Source organism: Asterias amurensis, chromosome 7, assembly GCF_032118995.1.
Source record: "Asterias amurensis chromosome 7, ASM3211899v1".
NCBI lineage: Eukaryota > Metazoa > Echinodermata > Asteroidea > Forcipulatida > Asteriidae > Asterias > Asterias amurensis.
In genome coordinates, this window is record NC_092654.1 from 11,652,885 (window position 1) to 11,671,020 (window position 18,136).

General features: G+C 37.2%; 1 protein-coding gene across 11 annotated transcripts in view; it reads right to left on the reverse strand.

The window, feature by feature from the left end:
* Positions 1 to 18,136, reverse strand: part of LOC139940049 (anoctamin-4-like) — a 73,876-nt gene that overhangs the window by 10,389 nt on the left and 45,351 nt on the right. For 7 of the 11 annotated variants that reach the window (XM_071936256.1, XM_071936254.1, XM_071936250.1 and 4 more), the window contains 13 exons: positions 16,633 to 16,731; positions 16,140 to 16,276; positions 14,394 to 14,448; positions 13,713 to 13,767; positions 13,195 to 13,307; positions 12,452 to 12,516; positions 11,744 to 11,878; positions 9,901 to 10,067; positions 9,174 to 9,256; positions 7,739 to 7,801; positions 5,012 to 5,086; positions 1,053 to 1,217; positions 95 to 131 (listed from right to left, as the gene is read on the reverse strand). In XM_071936256.1, coding sequence (XP_071792357.1) covers positions 95 to 131; positions 1,053 to 1,217; positions 5,012 to 5,086; positions 7,739 to 7,801; positions 9,174 to 9,256; positions 9,901 to 10,067; positions 11,744 to 11,878; positions 12,452 to 12,516; positions 13,195 to 13,307; positions 13,713 to 13,767; positions 14,394 to 14,448; positions 16,140 to 16,276; positions 16,633 to 16,731 — 1,249 coding nt within the window. Of the gene's footprint in view, positions 1 to 94; positions 132 to 1,052; positions 1,218 to 3,084; positions 3,160 to 5,011; positions 5,087 to 5,205; positions 5,281 to 5,424; positions 5,500 to 7,738; positions 7,802 to 9,173; positions 9,257 to 9,900; positions 10,068 to 11,743; positions 11,879 to 12,451; positions 12,517 to 13,194; positions 13,308 to 13,712; positions 13,768 to 14,393; positions 14,449 to 16,139; positions 16,277 to 16,632; positions 16,732 to 18,136 lie in introns of all 11 variants that reach the window. The other 4 variants (XM_071936261.1, XM_071936252.1, XM_071936253.1 and 1 more) reach the window with 3 other exon arrangements.

Here is an 18,136-nt window from a genome sequence, read left to right on the forward strand (position 1 = left end):
GTGTAAGGCACCGTATACTAAGTACTTTCCCAAGTCCTGTGAAATCTATTTATGATTGTTGTTTTATTTTCAAAGATGAAAATCGGTAACTTACCAAGTTCAGTCAGCCAGGTTGCGATTCGGTCATAGAGCTATGAACAAAAAAAGAAGAAAAAAACAGAGATTATATGAACTGCAATAAAAACATTAAATATACAGAGCTCTAAAAATATAATACAACTGATCCATGGCCCAGTTGCACAAAGATGTCTTTGGGCCTTGTCACCATGGCAACTTTTACTGGCAACTTGGAGGCAACCAACTGCAATACATGCTACAGGACTACTTTTGTTGTACAAAAGGCATTCTGCAAATAATGTATCATAGTCCCCCAGAAAAATGTGAAGGCATTTTCTTCCTAAAATGGTTGCCTGTAAATTGCCTCCTGTGACATGGCCCTTAAACTAAAAGAACAATAATTTTTAATAGTTATACTAGGTTCTTATATATCACACCCCTAGGAGTATTCAGTAGTTTGTATCACTAGGGATCTTGCTTAAAGGCAGTGGACACTATTGGTAATTACTCAAAATAATTATTATCATGAAACCTTTCTTGATTACGAGTAATGGGGAGGTTGATAGTATAAAACATTGTGAGAAACAGCTCCCTCTGAAGTGACATAGTTTTCGAGAAAGAAGTAATTTTCCATGAATTTGATTTTGAGACCTCAGATTAAGAACTTGAGGTCTCGAAATCAACCATCTAAAAGCACACAACTTCGTGTAACAAGGGTGTTTGTTTCTTTCAATATTATCTCGCAACTTCAACAACCAATTGAGCTCAAATTTTCACAGGTTTGTTGTTTTATGCATATGTTGAGATACACCAAGTGAGAAGACTGGTCTTGGACAATTATCAATAGTGTCCTGTGTCTTTAAGGACACAAGTGTCACGACCGGGACTCAAACCTATACTCTGCTGATCAGAAACTCACAAGCTTGAGTTCTGTGTTCTAATCTTGACGGCACCACATGCATACAAATTTGTGCCTAGATGCGTTTCCAACTTACATTCTGCAGAATCATGATGATGACCAAGCTGATACAGGAAGCAGTGATGGATGTAATAATGGAGGCATTGGAGCTGATGATACCAGCACTGGATGCAGCAACGGCCGCCTTGATACCGATACGGTAAACGATCACACCAACAACTGCAGCGAGCACCAGGAATATCTAAAGAGTCACCAGAGATTATGGGAAAATTGTCAAACACCAGGCAGAGCGACTGAGAATCCATGTGTCTTTTGTTGTAATCGTCATGCGCTATGCAATGACAATTTATGTTCAGAGCTTTTTCCAAACCTCAGCTTAGGCTCCGTCTGCAGCTCTTGGCTTTGTATGATGTAAGAGCCCAAGCTTGAGCCAAAGGGAGCCCAAGCCTAGCCCTAGCCTAGAGCCCAGTCCAAACTCCAGCCGGAGCCCAAACTGGAGCCAAAGCTGGTACAGGAGCCTGATGAGCGCCAGAGCCCAAGCCCGAGACAGAGCTCAAGCCTGAGACAGAGCCCAAATTGGAGCCTGAGCCCAAACCAGAGCTCAAGCCTGAGACAGAGCCCAAGCCAGAACCAGAGCTCAAGCCTGAGACAGAGCCCAAGCCAGAACCAGAGCTCAAGCCTGAGACAGAGCCCAAGCCAGAACCAGAGCTCAAGCCTGAGACAGAGCCCAAGCCAGAACCAGAGCTCAAGCCTGAGACAGAGCCCAAGCCTGAACCAGAGCTCAAGCCCGAGACAGAGCCCAAGCCAGAACCAGAGCTCAAGCCTGAGACAGAGCCCAAGCTGAAGCCAGAGCCCAAGTCGGGCCCAAGCCAAAGCCCAAGGCAGAACTAAAGCCCAAGGCAGAACTAAAGCCCATGCCAGAACTAGAGCCCAAGCAGGAGCCCAAGCCGGGTTTCGAAATAAGGCTCAGGCAAAGAACATATTTCCATGAATCCGTGTTGCATAATAAGTTAAAACGGACCACTTTAATTTGTTTTCAATGGATGAGGGCCCACCCACAACGACTACGGACACATGAACTTTCAGTCTAAAAAATGAAGATAAGGTAATTTAAAAGGCAAACAAATCCAAAACAAACCACCCTTTTAACTTGAGTTCTTGCTCATTAAAAACAAAACCCCTCGAGCCATAACAATTTATTGATGTGGTACTTGACAGCCAATACCCACACACATGTAAAACCACAATTCTTGCCTGAATTATAGAAAATTTCAACAAACATAAAGGGTCTATTTTTTCAGAGCAAGAAGTCAAATCTTAAAATTAAGAATCAAATGTGCTTCAAAATATTGTTTCAACCATAAGAAATTGTTTAGGGTTTTTGAATGTTTCAGTTTTGTTCTGATGTTAACTTTTTTGCAAGTCACTTCTCCTCCATGGAAAATATTCTTGACTTCAAATTTTGTTTTGTCTCAAACTATTCTTGAAAAAATGAAATCACAGGTTTCAGAAATTCATTTAGATCAAGATTTGAATTCTATGATCAATACTATATTTTGGCACTTGATTCTTGCAAAAAATATGACCATACACCGGATTAAATGATGGAAGTGATAAGGAATATTATTTTAGCTGTTTAAAAATCCCCAAAACATTCCTCTAACTGGCATTTAAAAAAAAAACACAGTTGGTAAATGTTTCAATTATCTTTCTTTTCCCGCCCTTTTTCAACATACAATCTAAAGATTCCTCCAAATGAATTTTTTACTACTAAGAAAATATTGGAGTAAACCACTTCATGTTGAATGACATGAATATCCATCAAATATATCCAAAAAATAATACCCTGCAGAGGCATGGAAATACTAACGTGACATGATTATGTAACCCCTCAATTTCAAGACTGAAGGGTATACCCAGAGTTTTGAAGTATGTTGAACTTTTCCACAGATTTTGTCACAGATATTTTTATGACATTTTGTTCAAACAAGCTCTCATTTCATTCTACTGAAATTAACGTCACTCTTGCAACGGTGTACAACCCTCTTTTTTGTGTGAATTTTAACCCAAAAAATGAAACCACCAGAAGTTAAAAATATCTGACTTACGAAAAAAGTAACAAAAACAAAACCGGCAACAAATCTTGGAAAGCGGGTGCGGAAGCTGACATGGGGTTCCTCTTCCTAGACAACAGAGGGTGTGCAAGCATGCAGACAGAAAGCCCAGGAGAAGGAGGGGGGGGAGGTGCAAGAAGGGTTAAATAAGCAAAATCAATTAGCAACATTAAAAAGCCGTGCATGAACAAGCAAATCACATTCAGGTGCAACTCATTAGTTGATGCAGACCATGCTGGCAGGAGAAGGGAAAAAAATGAACAAGATTTTTAAAAAGTAAGATAAGAGTTAAGGGTTGATGGAAGCGAGTCTAGTGGCGTAACCAGAAGGGGTTGGGGAGCGCTCCTCCGACTCCCTTGAAACCCTTGACCCCCTCATCACGCCCCAAAATCAAATATGAGCTGAATGAAAATAAAAACAGGTTTGATACACTAAAAAAAACCTCCCAATTTACGCACCCCAACAGGTATGATATTTGGTCCTTGGGGGAAAAAAAATCAGAATATTTTCAAGTACATGTACATGGGAGTACAAGGGCACAAATTGTGTACGCCTGAATAGACTTTTCAGACTACTTTTAATAATAACTGTTCTGATTTTTCCAAAGGGAAACATATTAGAAATTAGACTCGAGTAGGAAAAATATCATTCCTGCCCCAATGAAGTCTTTGCCCTCGCTTGCCCCCTAATGTTTATGCACCAGCTTGCCCCCCAATTATGTTCTTTTTACTGCTTGCCCCTCCCAAGTTTGTCTGTTTACGCCACACAGCGAGTCACATTCCATATCAAACCTTCAAAATGTATAGACCTTATGCATTGATGTCATCCAGCTGCCATCTTAGAGGTTAAACGAGACCAGAAGTTGAGGGCGCCCTACTGATAGGACATGTGCATAAGGTCTATACTTAGTGCAAAAAGGTTAACTTTGCGTCACACCAGTGCAATTTACCAATAACACAAAGAAGTACACAAAACATATAACAAAGATAACACATAGACTGACAGGGAAAGGACATCAAACATGTTTAGTCATTGCAGCTTTGACCAATCAGAGCGCCGAATAGAAAAAAAAGCAGCCAATCAACAGGATTGTAGTTATCAGCGGAAGAACAAGCATTTAGCACGGCGTATGGTAGACACAGGCTTAGGATTAAGCATGCCAAATATATAATGCACATTTACGTAGCAGGTTGGTAATTGTGACAATGACGCCAAAAGATGTTTTACTTCTTCACAGAGAAAATGACTTTTCATTAAAGGAAACTTTGAAGGATACTCTGTTTATACCAAGAAAAAGGTATTGGTTATTTAAACAATTTGGGAAATTTTCTTGACTTAACTTTTGTTTAAATAAATGAGTTCCTGAAAAAGTAAGAAAAGGGTCAACCGAGAGAGATTAACAGCTACGTATCATTTCAACAAATTAGGAATTTAATATTTTTGTTGTTGCAACAATTCCCTTTTGCTAAAACCTCTCTTAATCTTGGTTGTTGCAATTTTTGGTTAAGACTACTCGAACAAAATTTCTTAAAAGATCCACGATTGGTAGAGCTGACTAAAATAGTCGCAAACAGTGTTCTTGTTTTGTGTAGTCAACCACAAACATGAAATAACCAACCTCGTAATCCATGTTGCTCTGTTTCTGTTTGAGTCAACACGTATATAACTTGTATAGGCTATTTGTAGACAAATATCCTCTACTGTTTTTCTTTAAAAAAATTTAGTGGCAAAGTGTATAAATTGTTGCAATTTCATGTTACGTTACTTGTATCAGCTTTCGAGCTGTCTTTTATCCGATACGATTTTCAATAGACACCATTTAAATGCAAATTAAAAATGAGTAAAAGCAGCAACATCAGATCTTTGCATCATTGTCACAATACATCAGCTACAATTAACAGCCCTGCCGAACACCTCTCACCATGAACACAATAGATGTTACAGACGCGAAGAAGCGGGGGAAACGGCGTGCCAGTTTCACATACGGCTCCGACGACTATGTTTATCAAAAGCGGGAGCAGAAGAAACAAAAATTACACACTTACTTGTGGGTTAATTTTACCATTTCAGCGCCAAGGTTACGACAAAAACATAAACTACTCAAGTCTGTCTCACCATGAATGCTATTGATAAGATCGAGGTCACAAATCGGGGAAAACGCTTTGCGAAATTGACGTAGGGTTCAGCCAACTGCAATTCAAAATTTATTGTTTAACAGACACACATTTAAGGTTGACGGGTTAGAGGTTCTTTTTTTTTTTTTGGGGGGGGGTGTATCAATCAAACACAGGTGCATTGTGGGTACATCCATCCAGACAGATTTGGTCATCTCACCATGAAGGCAATAGTTACTATAGATGCTATGAACCTCGGGAATCGGCGGAAAATCTTTACATATGGCTCTCGAAGCTGTAAAAAGGAAATTCAATGACCAGAGAGGGCAGGGGGAAAAGATTTTGCATCGAAGACAATGAAACCTGTCTTAAGCCTGGTTCATACTTCCTGCGAATGTGATATGAATTTTGACGTTACAGATTTGCCATGAATAATTCGCATAAGTTGAAATGTGCTCAACACGGCTGTGACGTCAAAATTTGTACAATGTATCCGCTTTCTCTGCATTCACAGGAAGTATGATACGGGCTATTCATACTCTGAACAAATCCTAACGATGTTTAAAATTTGAAGATATCTAGACCCCTTCATCATGATATGGCCATTTTACTAGAAGGGTCAAAAAGTTATCACTTCAAAAATGAACACTCAAATAATTTTAATGCGTCCGGCTCAATTTTTTTTTTACTGGGTGAAGAACAACGAGTATGGGAAAGCGAGCCAGAATTTTTTCCATCAGAAATGTTGTTTTGATACTCAGCTTCTATGACAATCAGCTGACCTAACAATAAATAAAGAATTGGTTAGTTATGGACAAGAATTCAGATTATTCCATAGAGTTATATATAAGAACTAGAGGGCACACTGGTGATGCTGTTTGCACAAACGCAACGGGATCGCACGGAGACACGCGCGCCGTTTTGTATGTGCGATGAAGATCACATTGGAGTTTGTATTAAACGCTGCGTGATGCTGTTTTGCCAACTTACAAAATGGCTGCACAAACACACACTGTGCGATGCTGTTTTGTCAACTTACAAAATGGCCGCATGTGTGCATGCCGGGCCGCGTACATAGGCCAGTGCGCCCTCTAGTTCTTGGATAATTCACATAATACATCTCAAAACCAACAAAATGGCTGCTTTTGAAGAAATGTCCAAATATTGAACATTTCATCAACTGGAGAAAAAAACAATAAATCTGTGTTTGAAATATCAGCACTTGCAACTTTCTGTAGGTGAAAAGAAAAGTGATTAAACAATGCAATTAAACAATGCAATTAAACAATGCAATTAAACAATGCAATTGTTTACAAGATGTCATACACCAAAGTATTATTGTAATAAAAAATGTAAAAAAAATTAAGGGAAGGTAAACCTTTGGTTTTCGGACTCGTTCGATTAAGTACAAAAAAACTAAACAGTAAATTGTGCCTTCAAATGTGGTGTGCCTTCAAAATGTGGTAGTACTTTTAGATACTGCCTGAAATCCCAAGTGGTTTTGTCCAAGCAGAATAAAAAATACGCACGTATAAAATGCACAATCCGATAATCTTTTCGAGAAAAACAAAAACGCTTCTCAGATTCAATATGTGTTTGATAAAAACTTGTTTCCATAACTACATAACTGGATTGATTCATAAAATGCTTTGTTTTACAGAAGCTGTTGTATTTCTACCCGAGTAAGTTTTTATTGGCAATAAGAGTAATTACCAAACGTATACCTTCCCTTTAATATCAATGCAAGAAATGACATAAAATACAACATGGACAAATTCTGCATAACATTTTTAAAATACATAGGCAAAATTCCTATTCCTATTTTGGGAAGATTAAATTTATCATCTTCGTAGCATTATTTAGAAATGTTTTCAACACAAGCTTAAACTGAAACTATGCATTTCTCTATAGTATCTGAAAATGTTTGAGAAATTTGACTATATTAAAAGAATAACGGAAATGTTGTTTGCTGAAACAAGTTCCTTCATCATTGATACACGTAACTCATGTGAACTTGGCTCCAGGGAAGGCCAACTAAAAAATCTCATCAAAAGAGCTTACATTTAATTGCAAGAAATTTCGTTCGATGAAAACATATTAACTTTCAAGCCATTTCTTGAGATGCTTTCAAGGTGTGTACTCAACTTTCTCATTGACTTGTCAGGTATTTTATAATTTCATTTTTCTGTCAGCTTTTTCACTAGTCCATATTAATTTACATTAAAGGCACTGGACACTTTTGGTAATTGTCAAAGACCATTCTTTCCACTTGGTGTATCTCAACATTTGCATAAAATAACAAACCTGTGAAAATTTTAGCTCAGTTGGTCGTTGAAGTTACCAGATAACTATGAAAGAAAAAACACAATGTTTTATACTATCAACAGCTCTCTGTTGCTTGTTACCAAGTAAGTTTTTATGCTAACAATTATTTTGAGTAATTACCAATAGTGTCCCGTGCCTTTAAGTATGGATGCAGCTAAGACTACAATAAGTATTGTCACTGTACATTTCTTGGTATGTCGTTATCTTACCTTGGTAATTGGGTTGACTCTCTTATCCGGAGCAAGAGCTTCAAACTGAGGTCGACAGTTCTCCTGAAAAACAAGTTGCGAATGGTCAAGCGTAATAGATAACTTGGCATCTGGGATAAAGAATATAATTTGTTTTTACCGTTTCACCAATCTATATATCAAGCACTGCATACGCAGTACTTTCCTGGGTTCTGTGGAAAAATTCCACAGGCAAATCACTCGGATGGGATTCGAACCCCTTTCCTTTGCATTGTTAGAGCAAATGTCTTACCACTGGACCACCGAGCTAACCCGGTGGCTAGTGGTGGTTCGAACGTGAAGTTTTACCAGCGGGTCCCGCAACGGTTTATGTAATATACAAACTGAAACAGATCGGACTCACATGAAAAGGAGAACTCAAATTTGATTTTTCTATTAAAGCCATTGGACACTTTCGGTAACAGTATTGTCCAAGTCCCACACTTCGTGTATCACAACTTATATATAAAATAACAAACCTGTGAAAATTTAGGCTCAATCGGTCATCGGAGTCGGGAGAAAATAATGGGAAAACCCACTCTTGTTTCCGCGCGTTTCGCTGTGTCATGACATGTGTTTAAAATAAATCCGTAATTCTCAGCGGCGAGAATTTATATTGTTTTTTTTGTTTTCTCAAAAAGTAAAGCGTTTCATGGAATAATATTTCAAGAGAAGTCTTTCACCACTACCTTCTGTAAACCCTGTAAGTTATTTGTAAATCTGTGAATTTTTTTTTTTTTTTCTGTACCGAAAGGGTCCAATGGCTTTTCCTTCTGGGTTTTCCAACACGAAGCCTCGTCTCAGGCTCTTGATGACAATTTTATTTTGTTTGCTTTTGGGTTGAACAAGGACAAATTTACTAGAGTGGGATTTGAACCAAAGACATCTGGATTAAGGTGCCGGCGTTCTACCAACTGAGCTATCTAGTCCTTTGTTAGCGGTCTCCCGACTTGTCAATATCTTTGTTTAGGGTGCCAGTCAGAAACAATACTATCGTTAACTACCATGTAGCCTGGGATCACACCAATGTTTATGGTACAACCTGGAAAGCGGCAACAAGGGGATAGCCTTAAGGGGATGCCACTTTTTGTTTCAGATATCAAACTTAAAAGTTTATTGCGATTCAAAACTGCAATGCGTTATGGGTAGGCAGATGGGGCATTTGCTACCGCGGTATATGTTGTCATGCACAACTTGCACTTGCATGGCCTATATCTTTGTGTGGATTCAACAGCGCCCTCTCTTCATATTTTGCTATTCGCAATAAACCTTATAAGCCACAAGGGAAACCTACTGTCAGACTGTGTAAATTTTACCCAGTCAGTTTCCCCAAAGATTATCGATTGGGGTTCTTCTTTTTTTAACAGAAAAGAACGGTAAAAATAAGACAAAAACAAGTATTACAAATGATCTTTACCTCCTGGTCTTCAAATCCGAAGAGATCCCAGTCATAATCCAGCTCATTCTGGCGACGTTTCCAGAACTCACAGAACATGGTGGCTGTCAGACAAACAAACAAGCAAAATGATTGGATGAAATGGACAATTGATGGCGAGAAGTTTATATTGCAAGTGAAATGAGAAAACTACATTTGGAATCATCAACAAAAAGTTGCAATAGTGCACAAGAATTAAGGAAATTAGAGTGTAAATATTTCCAAGGTACATGTATAGCACCCCCCGGAACATGGTGGCTGTTAGGCAAACAAGCAAGCAAAATTGTTTCATGAAATGAAAATTTGTTTGGAGAGAAGTTTATGTTGCAAGTGAAATGCGAAAACTGAATTTGGAACCATAAAAAAAGGTGCAACAGTACACAAGAATTGAGAAAATTGTCTATTTTGGGTGCAAAAACTTTGGGCGTAAATATTTCCAAGGTATAGAACTACAAGAACATGGTGGCTGTCAGGCAAACAATCAAGCAAAATCAAAGTTAACAATGCATGGTTCAAGCAATGGGAAATATTTTCAAGGTATATTTTATTTATTTATTTTATTTTTTTCTCTCTCCAGAAAACGATCAGAGCATACTGATCGAAACGTCGAGTTGAAACCAACATTTCTTTTCAGAACCACCTCAACTCATTTAGAGATTATCATTACATGGTGTTACCACAATCCTTTCTATATTGTGTTAATGCTTACCCCATAGGGACATGAACGCAGCGAAGAATACAGTTGCCCCGTTATCAAAGAGGTAGGTTAGCTGGGAGTAGAAGCAGCTCGTCTCAAGGAGCCAGTAGCTACATCTCTCGTCACATTGTGGACACATAGTAAATGTGTTCCAGTCTGTGGCATTACAGATCTGCTCACTGTCATAATAATAATGAATGATAATATGAAAATAGTGGCAAACTGCTTACAAACCAAAAGGACCCACGGTGTAAATACAAAAAATTGTTAATGGCCTGACGTTTCGACCCTAGCAGAGTCTTTCTCAATAATAATAAATAAATAAATAATAATAGATGATAATACTTTACATTTATACAACGTTTAATACTACAATTTTAAGTACTTTAGTATTTATCAGAGCTACGTTGTTCAAGTATGAGACCTATTCCTTACCATAGCACCATGCCACAATGTAACAGTTTACAAGGTGCCAAACAAACCCAGAACCGACCACAGCATTTAAAATAAATAATAATACTCTACATTTATACTGCGCTTAAAGACACTGCACACTATTGGTAATTGTCAAAGACCAGTCTTCCCACTTGGTGTATCTCAACAAATGCACAAAATAACAAACTTGTGACAATTTGAGCTCAGTTGGTCGTTGAAGTTGCGAGATATGAATGAAATAAACAAAACACCCTTGTCACACGAAGTTGTGTACTTCGAGACCTCAAAGTCTAAATCTGAGGTCTCAAAATCAAATTTGGGAAAATTACTTCTTTCTGGAAAACTATTACTTAAGAGGGAACTGTTTCTCACAATGTTTTATACTATCAACAGCTCACCATTACTCATTACCAAGAAAGTTTTTATGCTAAAAATTATTTTGAGTAATTACCAATAGTGTCCACTGCCTTTATCACTACTTTCTTAAGCGCTATAGTATTTACTTGAAGTATGAAACTTTTCCTTTATCTAGCACCATGGAATGGTTTACTAGTTTACACCTATGCCATTCAATCAACAAGGCACTAAACCATACTTGCTTCGTAAACAGTTGGGAAGGTAGTGCTTTCTGCTCTACCAGCCAGGCTCGTAATTGGTAATTACTCAAAATAACTATTAGCACAAAACCTTACTTGGTAATGGGTAATGGGGAGAGGTTGATGGTATAAAACATTGTGAGAAACGGCTCCCTCTGAAGTGCCATAGTTTTTGAGAAAGAAGTAATTTTCCACGAATTTGATTTCAAGACCTCAGAGTTAGAACTTGAGGTCTCGAAATCAACCATCTAAACGCACACAACTTCGTGTGACAAGGGTGTTATTTTCTTTCATTATTATCTCGCAAGTTCGATGACCGATTGAGCTCAAATTTTCACAGGTTTGTTATTTTATGCATATGTTGAGATACACCAACTGTGAAGGCTAGTCTTTGACAATTACCAATAGTGTCCACTGCCTTTCAGTAATCTCTCATGAGAAATTTTTAAAAAATGTATTGGGAGTTCGGGGCTTGAAATTTGGGAGAACATCCACAAGACCACAGGACTTGTAGCTCAGAATCTTCACTGGACCAGGATTCTATTTACAATACCAGAATCAAAATGAAAACAAAGAATAATCATCTGAACTGTTTCTAATGAACAAACACTAAGATACTCAGCAGGATTGAAAGATATTTGTGAGACTCAGACTCAACATCTTAACATCATTCTTTTGAGTCAAATGTGATGAAAAAATCCCCAAAGGAGCACCACGACTTGTCCTGTCTTGAGTTTGCTTGGCCAGACAACGAAATCACTGGTCCAGTGAAAGATTTGACTTCTGGAGTCGAGGGGGGGGGGGGAGAGGAGATTGAAACTTACGTGACACCGTCAAATGGTAATGAGATACATCCATAGAAGAAGACAATGAGACCAACAATGGCTGAATAGGTCAACATCTCTGTGTAGAAGCCAAGCCAGGCAAAGTAGAGTCCGATCTTCTCACCAAAGTAGTCACTAAAAGTAAGACCAGAAAACATTCAGAATCGAAAACAATTTCTTCGATACTGTTTCTTCTATAACCTTTTGCTAGCTTGGTGAATTCTTTAGATTGAGCAATACTTAGGAAGTGTGAACCAGAGATCAAACACACAATGAAGGGACTTGAAACACTATGTGGACTTGCACCCATCCACACAGTGTTTTTTTAGGTGTTGAAGAATAAGTCTTATCTTAAGCAGGCAGGTTATTTGGCCCTTGGGAAAATAAAGGAAACTTTTTAGTGAGAATAATTGCTGACCTATACAAGTACGCATGGTTATGGTTTGGAGAGGTTTTTCAAGCTATTTAAGAACAATTCCCCTTATTTCTCTGGGGGCAGAAAATTGGAAAATTAAACTAAAGTAGGAAGGATATCATGCCTGCCTAAAAGTGTGCCAAACACAAGAATGTCCACAGAGTATATACATATAAAACAGTTGTGTGTTCATGTCCATTCAAATTTTGTTTATTACACTACGTGTAAGTACTAAATATCTTAAGGATTTCTTATTTATTTACAGAGTCAATTTTTACAAAAGACAAATATACCTGATGAGATTCAGAGGTTGTTTCTTGTACCAGCGACCAGGCCGAGCCCACTCTTCATACAGCAGCTATTGTAACAACCAGAAATAAAACGGGTACAAATAAAAAAATAAAAAAATACTTCTAATAACATAACAATGAGCATTTATATAGCACCTTTAACAAGATCAAAGCATTTCACAGAAACCTAGAACCTACACAGAAGCTAGACAGAAATAAAAAAGAAGGTTTTAGAAGGTGTTTTTTTTTAAACTTCTAACAAAAGTTTGAAGGCCAAAAAGGGGAAAAATCATGAACCATTGGATTGATTAAAAAAAAAATTACAAAAGCTTGAATCTTCAAACTCCAGGTTAACATGCTGACAGCGGCAGTAGACACTATTGGTAATTACTCAAAATAACTATTAGCATTAAACCTTACTTGGTAAAGAGTAATGGGGAGAGGTTGATAGTATAAAACATTGTGAGAAACGGCTCCCTCTAAAGTGAAGTAGTTTTCGAGAAAGAAGTATTTTTTCCTGATTTTGATTTGGAGACCTCAGATTTGGAATTTGAGGTCTCGAAATCAAGCATCTGAAAGCACACAACTTTGCGCGACAAGGGTGTTTTTTCTTTATTTCAACGACCAATTGAGCTCAAATTTTTACAGGTTTGTTATTTTGTGCATATGTTGAGATACACCCAGTGAGAAGACTGGTCTTTGACAATTACCAATAGTGTCCGGTGTCTTTAAGGGGCTAAACTTACGTGACGGTCATTCAGAGGTCCGTGGGTCAGCATGGAATGCTTGCTTTTGTATTCTCCTTCATGTAGTGGGTATGCTGCTACATACGATCCATTATTGATCATGTGATCAATGCCTGTTTTCGAAAAAAAATAACAACCACATTTCAAAATGTCACAGACAACGTCCAAGTTTGATTTCACAAAACACTCGGATTTATCTTGAGGTGAGATGCAATTAAGTGAATAGGGGTTCTTTTACGTGCATTGTACAACACTCATGATGCTTAGGATTTACGTCCCATCTGAAGGACAAAGCAAAAAGGGTTAAGTGTCTTCCTTAAGGACATGAGTGTCAAGAACAGGACTCCAACCCACACTCTGCTGATCAGAAACCATGTATCTTCTTAGTACTGTTTACTCAACAGAGGTTTGTACACATTTCTTTGACTGATAAATGTTTGAACGAGTGATTTTGATAAAATAATTTAGTTTAAAAAATCAAATTGAATGACGAGATTGAAAAGAAATGTTCAACTCACCAAACTTGGTCTTGTTGCCTGGATCATATCGGCATTTTTCCAGAATTTCATGAACCTATCCAAATGCAAGAAACCAAAAACTGTGTTAATTTGCGGATGAAAATTTAAGTATTTATTTAACCCTTTAACACAATGAATGTGATAAACACTTTATACTACATTGCTTTTTGAGTCCTGTCATTGCCACTCGGATGGGATACTCGTTCTAGAGGTGGGCCCAAGTTCATGGCTTACTGCAAAATAATGCGATTAAGGCACTCTGTAAAGCGCTAGACTCCATGCTTTTTTGGCTTTTGTAAACTTGCTCTTTTTGTTATAAATGCTTGAACTTAATACTGTATGTCTTTCAAAGTTACTGCCATACATGTATTACACTCCTTTACAATTTCTTTGGTCCACATTTGACATCACTCACTAGAATATGTTCCCTGAGCAAACATGGCTTTCAAAAGTTTCAGTGGACCAATGATTTGTTAGAATCTTCCTCTGCTGCTATCAGGGAATCTATTTATAGGACATTTTGTCCACTAAGCAAAATTAGCAGGGAACCAGTCACAAACAATATAAACATACATGGTAATTCAACTGGTAACCTGTTTTTGCTGAGCAACATTTTTCTCCTGAATACAGGAGAGTTTTATTCAGTATAGGATGCATACAGATATAACAAAATAGAATTACCATTCTGTTTCTTTGAGACATACTGAAGAATGTACTTCTGTCCTCCATCACAAACCTTAACAAGAGAAATAGTGAGAAAGTTGTAGAGTTAAAGTGATCATCTTGTTTTTAACTTGTAACATGTATGCGTTTCAAAACTAGGCTTTAATGGAGTCGTTGCATTCAAATCTCTAAAAAAAATTGCTGTTTTGGAACTTCCCCTTATCCTTTTAAAGGTACTTGACACGTTTGGTAACTATCGAAGACCAGCATTACCACTTGGTGTATCCCAACATATGCATTTGGAATTAACTCTTTTTCAGACACTATGTTACTTCAGAGGGAGTTGGTTCTCACAATTTGTTTTACTATCAACAGCTCTCCACTGCTTGTTACCAAGTAAGTTTTTATGCCGAGTATAATTATTTTGAGTAATTACCAATAGTATCCAGTGCCTTTAAAGAGTTGTTCATACACAAAACACCTACAGCGTTACTACAAAAAATAAATTTGCTTCCAGATAACAAACCATTGACAACTTTTTTAATATCCAAGTATGATACAACTTTTTTAATATCAAAGTATGATACAACAACTTTTTTTCTCCTCTCCGTTTTCTGTCCCTTTTTAGTCCTGAAGAGTAACGGGAAGGATTTTTAGCCCAACCCATTCGTTTGTCTCGATGTTTCTTGCATATAATTTTTCAGTACTTTTTAAACTAGTTTTTGCTGAAGTTATTTCGCTTCAACATTCAGTATTTTCCTGCAAAGTTTATGTGAGACTATGTTTCAATGGCAGTGGACACTATTGGTAGTTACTCAAAACAATTATTGGCATAAAACCTTACTTGGCGAGTAATGGGGAGAGGTTGATGGTGTAAAACATTGTTAGAAACGGCTCCCTCTGAAGTGCCATAGTTTTAGAGAAAAACGTAATTTTCCACAAATTCGATTTTGATACCTCAGATTTAGAACTTGAGGTCTCGAAATCAAGCCACACAACGTTTTGTGACAAGGTTGGTTTTTTTTTCTTTCATTATTATCTCGCAAGTTCGATGACCAATTGAGCTCAAATTTTCACAGCTTTGTTATTTTATGCTTTTGTTGAGATACACCAACTGTGGAGACTAGTCTTGGACAATTACCAATAGTGTCCAGTGTCTTTAATTATGAGACCTAATCCGTTTACATACATGTAGCACCATGTAATGGTCCACAAGGTTACATGTATGTGACCCAATATGTTGCCAATCAAACCAGGAACACTTGAGACGCACCCCTTCTCTTTTCGACAAGTGCACTGTTGTTGTGTTTTCTATAATTATGTGTTGCACAACACATAGGGCCAACGGCTTCACGTCCCATTCGCGACTATGATTACATACATTATTGTTAAAATATTATTCATTATTATCCGAAGGACGAAGCATAAAGGTTAGGTGTCCTGCTTTATGGACACAGTTGTCATAACTGGGACTCAAACCCTAACCCTGCTGCTCAGACACCCCAGAGCTTGAGTCCTGCTGTCGATTTCACAAAGAGTTAGGACTTGTCTTATCTCGAGTTAAGGCAAGTAACTCGTCCTAACTTAGGATTAATCTTAAGGTCTGCATGCTACAGTGCAGGGTTGGGACTCGTCCCAAGTCCTAAGATTAGTCTTAAGTTAGGAAGAGTTTTGTGAAATCAACGGCTGTGCTCTCAACCGCTTGACCACCACATGCCACTCATGAAAATGTACAGATGTACATGTACTACTGTGTCTACTCACTCGTCCTCGCGATCCCGTATAAATGCAGCGGTGAAATAATTGGGCTCTGGCTTGACATACTCTTCCGAGAGGTCAAAGGGCGTTGGAATCTTCTTGAGGCAGCTAAGAACTGACATGGGTTCCTCCATGTCGTTGAGCTACAGGGTAAACGAACAGAAGAATCAAGTTATTGTCTTGTGTTCAGAACACAAACGTTGTTGTTATTTACTTGTATGAGTTTTTAATTATTTGTTTCCCTTTATTCTTGGTTTTTTTTTTCTTTCTTTATAGCGTTTTGTTTGTGTTGTTCTTACAAATCAAAAAAATCCTTTTGGGGGAGTGGTTTTCTTTCTCACACTCTCCAATTTTTCTCAGTTGATAATAAACTCAGTTGATGCTAAACTGCGATGAATGAACACAACAAAATCTCCAAAGTGGAAAACAATGCAAGTCAACAAATTGGCCTGCATTCCCCCTCATAAAGGAAAATGCCTTGGCCACGCCCTTGTCTTACCTTAATAGGCATCTTCACTTTCAGGGTCTCAGCTTGGCGAGAGAGCACATTCCATGTTGCATGAAGTTTGACAAAGACCGTCTTGCCATCGCCAGATGACTAAGAAAAAGAGTATCGATATTAATCCAAAATAATAATAAGAATACACTGGGGGAAGCGAATGTTTGTGATACTTTTTTTTTTAAGTATCCAACTTCTTTAAAAAATTATTTTCATGAATTTAGAATGATATCTTGGGCCCATGAACCAAACACTTGGCAACAACTTTTAATTAGTCCATACCACGCTATTAATAAAAAAGTTACAGTGCATTAACATTTTAATTAAAATGAAAATGCAAATTTCTGAAATTGAACGACATTCGAGTGGACTTTGCTTTCAAAATTATATCATAAATTTGAAGTGGAGCACATCCTTATTTTGGTCTAACGATTGAAAAAAAAATTGAAAATGCAAATTTCTGAAAACTAAATGTTATGGACATGATCAGTTGATCACCCTTAAATGGACTCATAATTAAAGTGGAGTAAGTTCTTATTGCTTTGGTCTATATATATGAAGCATCATAAAATAGATGCATGGATAGTACACTAAAAGCCAGCCAGTATTGTGATCTCAATTGCATTTGAAATGAGTGGCACTGGTAATGGGATAAATAATGCATGTAATAATTTGATATGAAACTCTACTCCTATTTAACAATTCAAGCGACGTCATCTATTTAAGTTACTGCATACATTGACTGCTGATAATAAACCATGAATGCTTAATAAGAAATGACTATGAAACATTAAAGAGAAAATGTTCTGTTACTTAAAAAAAACGTGAACTAATGGACATCTAGTCGCATAATTGTACATGAACGGAGAAAAATGTTTTATTGCTTAAAAAAAAACTGTTGGTAATGAACCATGACTGCATAATTATAATTGAACATGAAACATTGGAGAGTAAAATGTTCTATTGCTTGAAAAAAAGTGAACTAATGGACATCTAGCAGCATAATTGTACATGAACGGAGAAAGATGTTTTATTGCTTAAAAAACAAAACTGTTGGTAATGATCCATGACTGTATAATTACAATTGAACATGAAACATTGGAGAGAAAATGTTCTATTGCTTAAAAAAAGTGTGAACTGAGGACATCTAGCTGCATAAATTGTACATGAATGGAGAGAAAATTTTCTATTGCTTGAAAAAAAAAATGTGTGAATTAATAACCATGACTGCATAATTACATATGAACATGAAAATTGGGATAGAAAATGTTCTATTGCTTAAAAAAACAAAACTGTTGGTAATGAACCATGACTGCATAATTATAATTGAACATGACACATTTGAGAGTAAAATGTTCTATTGCTTGAAAACAAATGTGAACTTATGGACATTTAGCTTCATAATTGTACATGAAAAATGAAGAGAAAATGTTCTATTGCTTAAAAAAAAAGTGTGAACTAATGAACCATGACTGCATAATTACATATGAACATGAAAATTGGG